A 16304-nucleotide genomic window follows, 5' to 3' on the forward strand; every position below is an offset into this window, starting at 1 on the left:
AGAAATATCTTTATTTCTCCATGTTCGTTCCTCTTTCTGTGTGTGCTGCATTCTGCAGCACACATATAAAGAAGACAACTCCTCTTGTGATTGTTTTTGTCTCTTTCTTACAAAAACAATCATCCCCACAATTTAGGCATCCTTGCACCATGACCTGCATTGGCGCTAGGCAGCAATTTGTGCACCAGCACAGGGGGAGAGGACAGAAATGCGCGTATCTTGTACATGTGGCACATTTCTACTCTTTCCCAGGTGCACAGGGCAGTGCAGCAAGACACCTGCTGCGTCGCCTGCGCCACAGGGCTCGTAAATTACCCCCAAAGTTTCTAACAGGTAGGGTAAACACCGCATGGGAGCTGACTCTGTGATCCTGGGATTGGGTAGGATGGGGAGCAAAGTAGGGCAGGCAAAAGTATAACATTTTGCCAGGGGGTGAAGGAGTATGAGATTAGAAGAGATGACTGAGGTAGGCACAGGTTACAAAGTTGAACATGTGAGAGAGGGTGGATTCTGAGAAGCACAGTGTTCTGAATCCAGATTGGAGTGTTCAATGTGTGTAGCGAGGAAGGGGGTTAGCCTATTCAAAAAAACGTTGTTTTTAAAAAAAAAGAATAATGGAAGTGGAGAAAGTTGGTGATAGTTAGCAGAGGACGACGAGATAATGATGACTTTTTCTAAAGGGACAGAGCAATCCTAAATTTAAAGCATCGAGGATAGATGAATCTGATGAAGGAGCCGTCGACAGTGGAAATAGGTTCGAATCTCAGCGTTGGCTCAACACCCTGTGATTCCGGGCAAATCAGTTAATCTTCCTATGCTTAAAGAAAGCAAGTTTACGCCATATAAAATGGCAAAAAACAAAAACTGCATAAGGACAGGCTGGACTCCAAATGTTTCTGGTACTTCCACCTTGTTTTATGGAGTCTGAAGTTTCCTTCCTTTCTGACTCTCCTGCTCTTTCTCACATGTTTGCTAGCTTAAGTAGGAGTAGGAGAACATACACTACTACGGGGTTTGAAGGGAGGGAGTAGAACTCAGCATGTCAGGGTCAAGCACTCATAAGTCCCACTCAAAAGCACCACACAATGTCTGCTGGTCAGAACTACACTCTCATTAACAGTGAGGGTCCGAGACCCTAGCGAAAAAGTAAGACTCCAGTTATTATAAGTGAGGCTTTCTAGGAGTGACAGGTTAGTGACCGATGAGTGACAAGCTAATTACTGCTACGATAGGTATGTCAGAGCCACAGACCCTTGAGATGCAGTCATTTTATAAATTTCCCTGTCAGTATCTCCACTGGATCCTGTTCTGTCATTCATCTCAGCAGAGCTAAAAGCAATGAAAACATAAAGATATATACTAGTGCTTAAATAAAGTTTGTAAATACAAATGTGCCGGTGCTCAAAGCCCTCCTCCTAAACAAGCGGCTGCTGCAATTAAATCTGCAGCACGGAATACGGAGGCAGCGTAATCCTGAAGCCACCTCGAGCCTCTTCAATCCATATAAAGCCAGCCACTTACTGCCCCTATACTTCACTCTTTCAGCTCTCTGCTTTCTCCCTTTGTGATGCTTTTTTCGTTTTTCTCTTCCTCCGTCTTTCCCATATTTGTCTTTTGCTCGCAGCAAATGCTAGAGGCAGAAGAATAAGCCCCGGCCTTCAAAAATAAGTGCCGGTGCTCAGCACCCAAAACAACAAGCACAAATTAAGCACTGATATATACCTTGTACAATGACTTCGGTGCTGGAAGAGCGCTTCCCCACTTCATTTTGTGCTTCACAGGTGTACACTCCAGAGTCACTCATCTTAGCGCTATCAAGGACGAAGCTATTGCCTTCTCTGAGGGATAGCTGCCGTTTCTCTGACTCTTTTGTCCACGTCATGCTTGGCGGAGGGTTGCTCTTAGCAGCACAGTTGAGCGTTAGACGGGCTCCTTCTCTCACAGCGATCGACGGAGATTCTGAGATAACCACACTTTCTGGAGCATCTTAAAAGAACAAAATATGAGATAAGTGTTAGCACTAATGTTCACTATTTCACACCCAGTAGCTAGCTGACTGTACCTCAATTTAACACACAAACGGGACCGAAAATGCACAGTGACGAAAGGTTAGAAGTGAAATGAAATATAGTCGTAGGTTAAGCAAGGGTACTATGTACATCTATTTTTTTGTAATGCTAACAAAGGGAACTTCATTAAAAGAGGATTCGCAATGGGAACCTCTGATACAATTGCATCCATCGGGCTATTCTATTGAGCATTGGTGTCATTAGTGTAAAATATTTCTGTAGAGAAGGAGAACGGATGGCACACTAAAGCCATGACACCCAATAAAATCTGACCCTCCAAGGTTTGGAATTGATCAGATATGATAAATAGCACTTATATCGAGCTTTTGGGGCATGGCATGTACATTTTGGTGCTTACAGCAATAAAGTCTGCATGCTTTGGTAAATATCATACTGATTTCCCCTGTTAAATTCAAGCCTTTTGTCCTGCTCAAACTTAATGAAGCTTTGAGGTATTTAATGCACCTGGTATTTACTGATGCAGTACATTTCTATATATTTTTTTTAACTTATAGTGATTTTCATTGCTATACATCAATCCAACAACTGCCGCACAAGGCCCTCGGCCATGCGCAGCGGCGGTTGGCCTGAGGCCAACCCCCAGTAAGCGCCCAATATTGCACCATGTCCAGCCTTCTCCCATGCGCAGTAGGGGTTGCCGTGCAGTCCTTCCGGGCAGGTCTGTGAGTGAGTGCATCAGTGTGTCAGTGGGTCTGTGAGTGGGTGCGTGACGGTCTGAGTGGGTGTGTGAGTGGAGCTGTGAGTGCATGAGTGTCTGAGCGGGTTTGTGTGCTCTCAAGGGCTCCCCGCAGTACCTACCTATTTTTTATAATTATTTATTTTGGAGAAAAAAAATGTAATTGAACTAAAAGCCCTTTACGGGCTATCTGGCGCATGGGGGAAGCCTTAAAGCTTCCCTCGCAGTGCCAATGCTTCAGCAAGTAGGGAGCTGCTTTGACAACAGGGAGCTGCTTGCTGAAGCATTTCATCTCTGACCCTGCATGTATGCAGGGAACAGAGAAGAAACTTTGCATTTTGACAGCGGGACCTGCTTCCCTCCAACGTGAAGATACCCCGGGGGTAGGGAGGCGGTGTCAGGGGCTAAGGGGGTCCAAAGCGGACCTCCTTTCCATTGTTTTCTTTTTGCCCGGGGGGGGGGGGTGATGGTACCCAGGGTGTTGGGGGGCCATGGCCCCCCACTGACATTAGAATCGATGCCCCGGGAAGGTGGTGGACCAGGGGGCACCTGCTTACATTAGAATCAATGCCCAGGGGAGGTGGTGGTTACTGGGGCACGGGGAGGCCATGGCCCCCCTCATTCATTAAAATGAATCCCCTGGGGAGGTAGTGGTCCTTGGGGTTGAGGGGGCCTGGGAGCCCCCGCCCGACACATTTAATAATGCCCCCGACCCATAAAAAAAACAAGCGCAGGAGCCTGTGCTTGTTTTTTTAATTTGTTTGCCGCTAATTTGCGATATTCGCGAATTTGCGGCAAAACAATAATTTAAAAAATGTGTTTTTGCTCCGGAGTGGATACCTCTGGGACCCCCCGCCCCCATCCCAGCAGTGCTAAGGGGTCAGGATGTCTCTACCCTGGCTCATTTTTCTTTTTTGTCACTTTTTTTCAAGCCGAGTCCCAAGATGGCTGCCACCACTTCCTGGTTTGAAGTATTGGCAGCAAATTAGAGCTGTGTATTTCCCTGCATGAGCTTGTCTTTGTTCATGAATACTTCACCACTAGAGATATAGAAATTTGAATTTCCCTAAATTTCACAAAAACTACTTAGTGGATTTACACCAATTAACAAAAAGCATAATCTGAGTACCGACAGTTAGCTTTCTGCCAAATTTGGTGTAATTCCAGTGGTTCGGGTTGTAGATGTGTTGACAGATTCTATAGGATTTAACATGGTAAACGCAATGTTTTATGAACCCCCCTTTTTATCGCCCCCGCTTGATAGATTACCCTGAAACTTTCCATGCACACCCACGATCACCGGGCCACTTTTTTGGGAACATTTTGTGAAGATTCGTCACACAGTGCCAAAGATATATGCAAGTAAAAAAATGCTTCTTCTATGGAAACATGGTCCTAACTATAACTACCTAGTGGCAACTGCCACTAGGTAATATACATATATATATATATATATATATATATATATATATATATATATATATATATATATATATATATATATATATATTCACTCAAAAAACAGCAGTTACAGGGACATTATAGTTAGGTTCTAAATATACTCGCACAAAACCCGAGAAATTTAGCAGTTATAGTTAGAGGTATTTCAAGTAACTACCACTCATGGCGTAAGGTAACTATAACTTGCGCCCCCGCCATGCAGTGGCGTAGCGTGGGGAGTGCAGGGGGGGCCGGCGCAACATCTGGGGGGGGACTCAAGTGCTAAAATCCACGGGTTAGGGGGCGCAAATTACTTGCCTTGCCCCGGGTGCTGACAACCCAGCTACGCCACTGCCGCCATGCACAGTTTTTCTTCAATAATTTGACTTCTAATGCTTAATTGATATTTTATTGACATTATAAAAGTTGCCATGAGTACTGTAATACCTGGGGCAATTAGCAGCGCATGGCGAGGGCCCGAGTTATAGTTGCCTTAGGCCGCAAGTTATAGTTACTTGAAATGACTATAACTGCAAAATTTCTCTGGTTTTGCACAAGTAAATTCAGAACCTAGCTGAAATGTCCCTGTAACCTTTGTTTTTTTAAGTGAATTTCTATGTTTTTATTAATTCTATTTCCTAACTATAATGCATCTTTAACTTTTGTGTTTTTCCGTGAATTTTAATTATTTTTACGTAAAGTAATTTTCCTTACTATACGTTAATCCAACCACCTCCCATACAACCATATCATTACTCTGGACAATATTTCCAACTTTAAAGCGAGATATACAAGAATTAACTAGCCTAATCTGTGTATGCTGTATGAGGATGGGAATGTTAAAAAATGATGGCACTACCTCAGCAAAGCACAGGGAGGCCCATAGGCTAATGCATTAGCATCACTTTAAAAGCCTGCCCTGCAGGCATTAAAAAATGACGCTAGATTGGTGCAGTGAAATCTTGTAAATTTCACTACACTATTTTGGCCCTCCCTGCAGGGTCACGCCCCCCCCCCCTTGCATACATTATACCTGCCGCAGGTATAATGTGGTGCAAAGGGTTACAAAGTGGTAATTGCACCACTTTGTAAATATGGCTTAGGGTGGGGGACTGGTTATTGCTGCATTAGTGTAGAAAAAAAATTACGCTAAGAGGGTACTAGGGGCTTGTAAATATGCCCCTATGTGTCTTATCTCTCGCCACGAGAGACCAGTTGGAGTCCATCTATTGGTCAGCCTTTGTCAGGGAGGATGAAGGAGAATTTCATCGGTGACAAAAATTGCATACAATCTGAAAAACATGCTACGTGTTATGGTAAGCATATCAAGATTGGACAAGTCTGCAGTTAAGCAAGAGATTCCTCAGTGTGCAAAAACGTTGAACCTCGCTCATGGGTTAACTTATGTGATCTAAAGGCAGGTGGCCAAATGGAAGTTTTCACTTCCGGTGCTTCTGAAGCTGCTTCTCTGCACTACGTCCGGATCAGCAAGTAAACTCCATTGACAATTCCTACATACCTGGTATTCCTCACACTCGAGGCACCAAAGGGAAACGACATCATTTTCCCACTTATTTTATTCCCTGAATGGGGGCTAGAAGAGATTTTCCAACCTTTTAAAAACGTCATTACGAAAGGTTCTCCTGGCTGGCCAATTGGAGCGAGATGCACCAGTACAGTATATTCCCTAAGAGATACAGAAGTAGGAAATACGCTATGCATAGTTTCCGTATGGTCCTTAGGTTGACATTTGACATCAAACGAACCGTTCACCATAAGCAGTGATTCTGCAACATTTTACTGATAACAGTTAACATGTAATACATGATTTAAAGACTTGCTTGCCTTCATCACAACACCTGTAAAAACTACACATGTCTGATATTTTCAAACACAAGAAATTCAGCCTAGCATTTCCCTCATCAGCATTCCAGATGTAGGTCCTCCTGCCCCATCAAACTCACGGCTTTCCCGCTCCGTGCTGAGTGAGGGGCACCACCAGATTTCCTAGTAATGCCTAAACTGCCTCTGCCCCTGTAATCCTCTGACAAGGTTCACTTCCGGCGAAGGCCAAAAGGTCACAGTGACTTCATAGTCCAGAGTCAGCTTCCCTACAAGGGATTCCCCGTCCTGCTTGCCGTACCTACCTCCTCTTTACACCAAATCATGATAAAAATAACATAGTTGATACTCAAAACCACAACTTACTGTAAGATCCTACTATTGCAAGGAAATTAAAACTGAACCCACAAAAAGTGTAAGTCTGACTGGTTTTATACAGAGCAGCAGGTAAACTACTGGGGTATCAAAGGTCACCTCGAAGTGATGTGCCTGCTGAAATCACTCTCTGTGTCCTAATGCTTCGTTTGGCACTGCACTATTTGGTCGCTCATATTTCAACATAGCATCCAGCTGTTGGTCCTTTATTCTGTGTACTGTATTACATTTTAGAGGCCATATATTCAAAAGGCTATGAACATTTGTCTCACTGAGGGGTGACGGGGAAGAGGGGTCAAAGATCTGCATGTGAAAGGAATGGGCGCAAAACTATTACTTCACACACGGAAGTGCCGGCGGGTGCAACGGGTGCTGATAAATTTATTAACGGAATTCGCAATATCATTGGTCTGGCATTAAAGGCTAAGGGCCATATGTACGAACACATTTTCCCATAGACACAGAATGGACAAAACCCTTTGATACATCTGGCCCTAAATGATCATTTGAAAACAAGAGCAAAGCCAGAGACGAAATAAGCTCTGCAGCACTGGTCAGCCTACATGGGACTGATCGTTCTCTTCACCAGACACTGAGATTGCCAACTGAAGTGTCGGATATCCCCATCATCCACAAGTCTATTCACCCCTGACGTAAGGAAGGAGCCTTCATGCGAGGCGGTATTTTAAAAGGCAGAGCTTTTCATCACAGACAAGAAGTGGCTGCTATAGGGTCATGATAAATTTAGAGGGCTCGAGCTTTTAAAATGTGGCATAAGCATGGGCTCTTTTTGCAGAATTATTTCTCATGAGGCTTCTCATCCTTGCTTTTGTCATTTCAGGGGTAACCACCCAATGACACTTCCTCTTACCCCACTCCATATGGAGGGCAATGGACCTCCACATCAGGCCCATTGCGCTCCACCAACATTCGATTTTAAATTTTATTGATCATTTTTCAAGATTATAGGTTTCTTGGTTATGAGGTAGAGATGTCCACTTAAGGGCAGATTTAGCAATCTTTCGCACCGGGCATGGCAGCAAGCTACCTTGATGCACAGCGTGAAAGAGAATGAACAGGAATACACCACCTTATACCTGTATATTATTCTGGAACTTTCCTAGCCCTAACACACCTTTGGCTGCCTATTGCCAATGCAAGCATCGACGTGCCAGGGTTCCTGCATTGTAGGCAGAATTGTTTATGTGCAGGGACACCTTCCTGCACAAAAACAATCCTGAGAGGCATTTTCCTAACCCTATGTGTGCTGTAGAATGCAGCACACATAGAAAGAGCAACAAATGAGAAGGAATAAGGATATTTCTCCTTGCTATTATTCACCTGGGGATGAGTAGCATTTTGATGCATTCATAGATCTACCACTAATGGTAAATATGGGAATGCCCCAAAGTCCATGGGTGTATGCGTGGGAACCCCTGCACTCCACCCATGGGACTCCTCGCTGAGGCACAGTAACGCAAGGCAGAGATTTGCCCTGCATTGCGTTAATTTAGATTTACCAGGCCATGCAGGGCCACACAAGGTAGCCTTGCATGGCTTGATAAATTTCATTGATTATATGTGTTGCCCTTGTGCCCTCTTGCATGGAGCAAGGACGGTGCAAAACCTTTATGAACATGGGCCACAATGTATTGTGCACAGATGGTGCACTTAAGCCAACACTCTAAAGATTCTTTCAGAGCTCACGCAAGAATGTATCTTGATGGGTTAGAATTGGCAAATGACGTGCAAAACAAGCAAAAATCTACTTACAGGTCACATTGAGCTTCATTGAGCGTTGTCTTCTCTTTGGTTCCATTTCCATATCTGGATCTTCAAAAGACATTTCAGACAGACACACAATCTCTGCGCCATCATCTTCAACAGAAGGAGTAAATTTGTGCTGCAGACTCAAAGTAGTCGTTTTTTTGCCCTCCTCAGAGTCATCTGTATCTTCGTATGTCTTTTTCTCCACTTCATGGCTGTTCCACATGATTCGCAGTGTGTAGAGTCGAGAAGGAAAGACATCTTTGAGTTCACAGGTAAGGTCAGCGGGCACCCCCGCCACAAGAGGGGTGCTGAAAATGACAGGATCACTGGAAAAGGCTGCAACCAGATTGTCAGGGAAATAAAAAATAAAACATGAATGGTCATTATTTTGTAGTGTTTGCATAAAAGATATAACACTGGTCAATTGAAAGCAACATCAATTGACAATCTTTTGGAGAGTGGCTGCATTAAATATATACATAACACTGGCCAATCAAAAACACCATCAATGGACATTTGTTTTCAGTCTGATTGCATAAAAGGTAAAACACTTGCCAATTGAAAATAACATTCTTTTGGAGAGCGACTGCATGAAAGATATACCACTAATCAATGGAAAGCAACATCAAATGGCATTCTTTTGGACAGTGACTGCATGAAATATTTACATTACACTGGCCAATTGAAAACACCATCAATGGACATTTGTTTGCTGTGTGAGTGTGTAACATATATAAAACTGGCTATTTAAAGAAACACCAATTGACATAGTTTTGGAAAGTTGCTGCATGAATGATGTAGCACTGGTTAATTAAAAGCAACATCAATAGACATTATTTTGGAGAATGAATGAACGCACTAACTACACCTGATGAGGTATTGAAGCACTTTATGGTGGGAAATACGCCATCAGAGAGCACAAAGTTAGTGGTCAGCCCATTGGTTATTGGGATTAGCCTTGTGGTCTCAAAGAAACTATTCCATGCATTTACTTAAATTTCTTTGTGGTACATTAATGACTTCGGTGTGATCATCAGAGGGGGCTATATGAGAAGCAAATGGTTGCTGGGATTAATTTATATAGTTAGAGTTCATAGACACTAGGCATTTGAAAACAGGTAAAACGACATCCTTTCGGAGAGTGAGTGCATGAAAAATATAACCTTGGGCAATCCATTATTAAGATAACACATAATGTTAGTTGTGTTCCCATTTGTTATGTATCAGAAGGGCAGGTTTCCATTGACTAAGGATGTGAATAATCGTTGCATGTGTTAGTATGCACGTGCTTTTATAAAAGTGTTTGCACTTTACCTTTTTGTACAGTAATTTTATTACTTTGCAAACTGTTGCTTCTGTCAAATTGCAACAGTTCATCTTAGCATCACTTTACATAAAATAAGAAAAACTTTGTACATACAAATGCTACTGCACGAGCACCGCCGCCAAACTGATATTGGGAGGCAGCAGGAAAAAGGTGCTGTGCCTGTCTGATATGCTAACAACATCTCAGGGACATTCAGGAAGCTTCCCTAGAAATGCAATCCATGCAGTTCTTACCATTGGCTTTGTTTTTTGTAACTCAAATTTGCTTGCTTTCTATTGGCTGCCTTTAATTGTTTTAGGCTGTTCAACTTGAGTTTGTCCCTTAAATGACCCATATCCTATTTACTGCATTCTGTCCACCAGTACTGACTTTCTGTAAACAGACATTTAAATCTCAATCTTCTCTTGTCACATTTGCTGTGCATTCAAAGTCAGAGGTCAAATGCCAGGCTCTGTCTTCAAAGGGACCCGTTCCACTATAAGAGACTGCAATCTACCCTGTGCCACTCCACTTAACACCACTCTGTTCTATGCCACTGTATTCTACACCACTGCACTCTACGCTACTGCACTCCACTGAAACAATCTACTCTATACCACTGCACTTTATGCCACTCTATTCCTCTCTGCGCCGTTTTACTCTATATCATGCCACACTACGGCACAAAATTCTATGTCACTGCAATCTACCCTGTGCCACTCCACTTCACTCTGTTCTACACCACTTTAGGCCACTCCAACCTATGCAATATGCAACTGCACTCTACACCACTGTACTCTATATCAATCTATTCTGCACCACTGCATTCTATGCCTCTATACTCTACTCTGCAACACTCTAATCTATGCCCCTGCACTCTACACCACTCTACTCTACACCATTGCACTCTATGTCAGAGAACTCTGGTCCACTATATTCTACCCTGCACCACTGTACTCCATGGCATTCTCCTCTATTCCACTCTACTCTGTACCACTCTACTCTTTGCCAATGCACTCTATACCACCTTACTATACACCACTGCATTCTATGATACACTCTGCAACACTGCACTCTCGCCACTGAACTCTATGCCACTTTACTCTGTGCGACTCTGCTCTGTGCCAGTGCACTCTATGTGACTACACCACTTTTTGCCCTCTGCTGCACTCACCACCAACGCACTCTATGCTGATGCACTCTACGCCACTACACTCTACACCACTACTGTCGACCCCGCAGCACTCTACCCCAATCCATTCTATTCCACTCAAATACACTGTGCACCACTGCACCCCATGACACTGCACTCTACACCACTTCACTCTACATCTCTCTACTCTACTCTATGCCCATGCACTCTACCTTACTCTACTCTACTATGCACAACTGCACTCATCATCACTGCACTTGGGAGGACTACCAGCAGATCACAGGCAACCCTTAGATTATTATTCAGGTTTGGGTCAGGGGCTTCCTTCCAGGGACTAGTGTGGGCAGAAAAGGGCTATCACTGCTATGCTTTTATGTAAATGTCAGAAGTGTAGGTAGCAATTTTCGATTCACTAATGTTCCAGGATGCTGGGACTTTTTTAATCTGTTTCACTCTCATGGTCACAATGATAGTTGTATTATGTTTCATTTTCCTAATAATTGCAGCTCATGCCTTCTTATATAGAATGCAGTTCCTTCAATAAAATATATTGAACCATGCCCTGCATCTGTTTGTCTTTGCATGTATGAGACTTATGTAACAAGAGAGAGGTATAAGATCTATTCTACCATGACTTCCCTGAGGAATCAGAGTATCATACGCTAGGGTGCCACAAATCACCTTCACTTTCTAAGTAATGGTGCTGCTAGCTAGCTGAGAGGATTAGGCCAACAGCTTCAAGACAGTGTGGGATCAACTCAGTCCCCCACATGTGATGGTGCTGCCGCCGACATGTAAGAGTCCTACAACAACACCACTCCAGACTAGGCCACTCCACTCCACTCTACTTGTACCACTCCACTCTATGCCACTCCAATCTATGCCACTCCAATCTATGCCACTCTACTCTGCAAAACCATACTATATGTCACTGCACTCTATGTTAATAGACTCAACTCTATATCACTCCACTCTATGCCAGTGCACTCTATGACACTCCACTCTAACCTGCACCACTCAACTCTACGCTACTTCTCTCTAATCTGAAACAATCTACATTATGCCACTGCACTCTATGCCACTACACTCTACTCAACTCTATGCCACTACACTACAATTTATACTGCACCACTCTAAACCTTTCTACTCTGCACCACTCTACTCTAAACTACTGCACTCCAAGCCATTACATCCAAAACTTTACTCAAAACCAATGCACTCTAAGCCACTGCACTCTAAACCAACTACTCTGCTCCACTGCACATTATATACCAATATACTCTACTCTGCATCACTCTACTCACTGCCACTGCACTCTATGGCACTCTATACCACTGTGCTCTGTCACTGCACTCTATGCCACTCTATTCTACTCTTCACTGCTGCACTCTACCCCACTGCTCTCTACACTACTCCACTCTAGACCACTTTACTGTATGCCACTGCACTCAATGCCAATGTTCTCTACGCCACTCTACAACACTCTACAAGACTGCACTCTCTGCCACTGAACTCTATGCCACACTACTCTGCACCACTGCACTCTATGCCACTGCACTCTCCTTTGCATCACTCATCTCTATGCCACTCTAAACCTTTACACTCTACACCAATCTACTATACATCACTCCACTCTAAGTTACTGCACTCTACCCCACTCTAATCTACTCTGCACTCTATGCTACTGCACTCTATGCGACTGCTCTCTACCCTGCACCACCCCACTCTACCCTGCACTACTCCACTCTATGCCACTTCACTCTACGCTGAAACAATCTACTTTAAGTCACTGCACTTTAAGCCACTCTGCTCCACCCTGCACCACTGCACTCTACGCCACTTCGATCTACGCTGAGCCACTCCACACCATTCTACTCTACTCTGCACCACTCTACGCCAATGCACTCTACACCACTCTACTCTATGTCACTGCACTCTATGCAGTGCACTCTACACCACTTTACTCAAAATCAAAACCAGTGTACTTTACTGCACTCTATGCCAATCTACTATGCACCACTGTACTTTATGCCACTTCACTCTAAGCCATTCTGCTGCACTCAATGACACTGCACTATTCAACATTCCACTCCACTATACTCCACCGTATGACGGTCTATTCATTTAAACTCTACTCCACTCTATGACACTCTACTCCACTCTACAACACTCTACTCCACTCTATGCCATCTACGACACTACTCCACTCTATGATGCTCTGCGAAACTCCCTCTATGCCAGTCCCTCTATGCAACTCCATGCCACTTTACTCCACTCTATTCTATGACACATTACTCCACCCTACTTCACTACTCCATCCTATGCCAATCTGGTCTAGACCACTCTATGCTGCTCCACAACACTCCATGACACACCACTCTATGCCATTCCACTCTACTATGCCACTCTACTCTACAATACTCTAAAATACTCTACGCAACACCCTATGCACCACTACACTCTGCTCTATGCCACTACAGGCACTACATACCACTCAGCTCTATGACACGCAACTCCACACTACTCCCTCTTCAAGACTTCACAACACTCTACACCACTCCACTCTATGCACTCCATGAAAGTCCACTCTACTTCACTTCACATCACTCAGCTCTACTCCACAGCACTCTATGCCACTCCACGACTCTCTACCCCATGCAATACCACTCCACTCTACTCCATGACACTCCACCTTATCACGCTCCACTCCAAGCCACTCTCCTTTACGCCACTAACTTTTAGCCATGTTAAACAGGAGCAAGGTGGTGTACAACATGGCTAAAACAAATTGACAAAGCTAATAGCTCTTTAACATTCCTCCTGAGAAACCACCCAATCTATTCTATGTGTTGTTTTGATCACGTTCGGAAGTAAATTGTAATTTTTCAACCATAACAGGATGACAGTGCATCACACATGCACACACAACACCGCTCAGACTTCCCATAAAAGGCTGTCCTGGGACCTCAAAAGCACTCAAAACGAGCACAGCCCCCCATGACATTAAACAGAATTCTGTACAAGCACATGCGCATACAGACATGCCATATACATGGATGTTAACTTGCTCGCAACAGTACTTACAAGTCAATAACCTACACGAATTCCCAACAGAACATATCAGACAAAGTACCATACACATTGCACAATTCGCAGTCAATATACTATCTAGTTGGCTATATGTGTATTGACAAGAGGATTCACCCATACAATAACCACATACCACTTATAGAACTGCCCATATCTTACCAGAATTCATGCCACCCACACAACACAGTCCAGATAATCCAGTACATGGATATCAGGGCTCAGCAGCAGCATGCCATATTTGTAATTACTTCTCACACATAAAAACACACTGGTCAAAGCAAGAGTCAAATAACACAGTTGGCACAACAACACTCTGCCAGACCTGCAGCAACATCCCGCCAGCCTGTAGAACATCTAAATATCAAAAACAAATATTCTCAGGAAAACAGTTACTGTATTTCACAACGGATTCAGGTCTGTGGTGGAATCTCCAAAGCCTGGACCTCTATTTACCAAAAGCAATCCCACCTCAGGGCTGCGGAATGAGTACAGATGCATAGAACATAACATGGTGACCTGAGAGTCATGTGTCTGGTGTTCCAGGTAGCCGCCGGCACTAACAGACCACTGCCCCCCGATTAAAGGGCCAAAGTCGGAGATAGTCAGAATCTGTCCATGCAGAGAAAAGCAGGATGCTGGCATACTGGGCGCTACACAAAGGCTTCTAGCACGTTTACGTCCATGTCTTCAGAATCCTACTTACAGTACACGTGCACGTTGGTTGTGGTTTGGCGCCTCTCCGACCCACATGAGGCGAGGCATACGTACGTCTGAGCATTATCAAAGACAACGGGAGACAGGGTGAGGTTGGACTGGTTCTCCGCTGTGCTGACGGCTCCACCGAGTGACGAGTCTCCGGTTCCCCTCCAGACAAAGAGCGTGGACTTCCCGGGCTCGCAGCCGGTTACGGTGCAGATCAGCACCAGGGTCCCTCCACGGGGAACAGCAACCCAGCTCTTCGGCAGCAGCGTGGCTTTAAAACCTCCCGCTAAAAACAAAAAAAGGATGCCAGAAGGTTCAATGCACAAGGTATTTTGGTTTGCACTATTTTTTAAATTATATTTGTTTCCAATAAAAATAAAATAGAACATCAACCAGAAACATACAGTAAAGGTCTATGCAATCCAAAAAACAAAAGTCTATACACAATACAAAAAGTAACAATATCCAGGTACGGGAAAAGTAAACATGAAAGCTTTAATCACATCAATAAAATGTTATAAATATTCTCTTGTAAACTGTCATGATTGTTCCAGGATAACACAACCTCATTTTATGTGGAGAGCAGTAAGGCCAGTTCCTCACCCTCTTGAACAGAGAATCTAACATCACCTTTTAACTTTTGAACTGTCAATGATGATTGCAAAGGGATGTAAACCCACTTGCTGAAGCTCACACAGAAAGCCACCAGAGAGCCGGGACTTAATTCTACATTCTTGGATAAACTCAGAGTAACACAGATCAGTCCACTAATAGCTCATTACAGTGAAGACTTCAAAGGACACATTTTGCCGCTACATGGTTTTAAAGGGTTAACGTAATGTGAATGATTTAGAAGTACTCCAGGTTGTACATGCTGTAAGCTGTGATTCTGAAAACAAGGACGTCTGTCCAGAAACTATTTTTAAATGTGTACATTAAAAAACACTTAGTAAATAAATTAATTGTGTGCGCGATTAAAATACCCAAACTCACCGCTTAGTATTCCATGCAGGAACACGCAGAGAGCTAAAGATGTCCGTGGTATCCGAGCAACCCTCATGTTCTTGTCAAGGGAACGCGCAGCCAGAGAGTGAAAGAGATGCCCGGCTCACCGCCTTATGAAGGGTCTGGGAGAGACAGAATGAGGGAAATCCCTGCGAGCCGACGGAAACTCAAACTAGTCCGCGCAAAAAGTAAGAGAACACAAGAGAGAACCGAGGAAAACCACGACTATAAATAGTTGCTTGAATCTCGTTGCTGTCAGCGCCCTCTATTGCACCTGCGGCTAAATGTCCCTCTCTTTTAAAATAAGAAAGTGCTGACGCTATTAAGTGAGCCAATAAGCCAGATTCAATAAAAAAAAAAATACAAGCACTGCCTTGCAAAAGACATTGGATCTGGCTTGCAATCTGAGTCCTGACTAAAATATTACAAAGTTTTGCCAAAGCTGGTAGGTCTCACCTTTGGGACCTGCTTAGGGTGACCAGATGTTAAGAACCAAAAACCTGGACATTTTGCAAAAATAGAAGATGGACTACAATTTTACAGCAAGGGAGCGACTCGGAATGACAGCTCTCATCAACATAGGAAGACAGAAGAGGCACTAATAAAATAAATGAAGTGTAATTTTTGAAACCAGCCGGCTCCCTCTAAATACCGGGACATGAGCCAAATTTGCAGAAATCAGCTAATGAAAAACTGGGACTGTCCCGGTAAATCAGGGACGCCTGGTCACCCTAGCACCTGCTGGCGTTGTCAGTGGTTCTAGCCATACTGTACAGCATCCCTGATGCTGCGCAGCATGGCTTTGAAAAAGGAAAAAATGCCATACGCGGCCAGCCACGTCATTTTGTAGGCACA

General features: G+C 43.8%; 1 protein-coding gene across 1 annotated transcript in view; it reads right to left on the reverse strand.

Moving 5' to 3' along the window:
* Window positions 1-15649, reverse strand: part of VCAM1 (vascular cell adhesion molecule 1) — a 67979-nt gene extending 52330 nt beyond the window's left edge. The window contains exons 1-4 of the mRNA XM_069232176.1: window positions 15438-15649; window positions 14446-14730; window positions 8197-8529; window positions 1723-1986 (exon numbers count right to left, since the gene is read on the reverse strand). Of these exons, the coding sequence (XP_069088277.1) occupies window positions 1723-1986; window positions 8197-8529; window positions 14446-14730; window positions 15438-15504 (949 nt within the window). The 5' untranslated portion in view covers window positions 15505-15649. The remainder of the gene's footprint in view (window positions 1-1722; window positions 1987-8196; window positions 8530-14445; window positions 14731-15437) is intronic.
* Window positions 15650-16304: the final 655 nt, after the last annotated feature.

This window comes from Pleurodeles waltl, chromosome 4_2 (genome assembly GCF_031143425.1).
Source record: "Pleurodeles waltl isolate 20211129_DDA chromosome 4_2, aPleWal1.hap1.20221129, whole genome shotgun sequence".
Lineage (NCBI taxonomy): Eukaryota > Metazoa > Chordata > Amphibia > Caudata > Salamandridae > Pleurodeles > Pleurodeles waltl.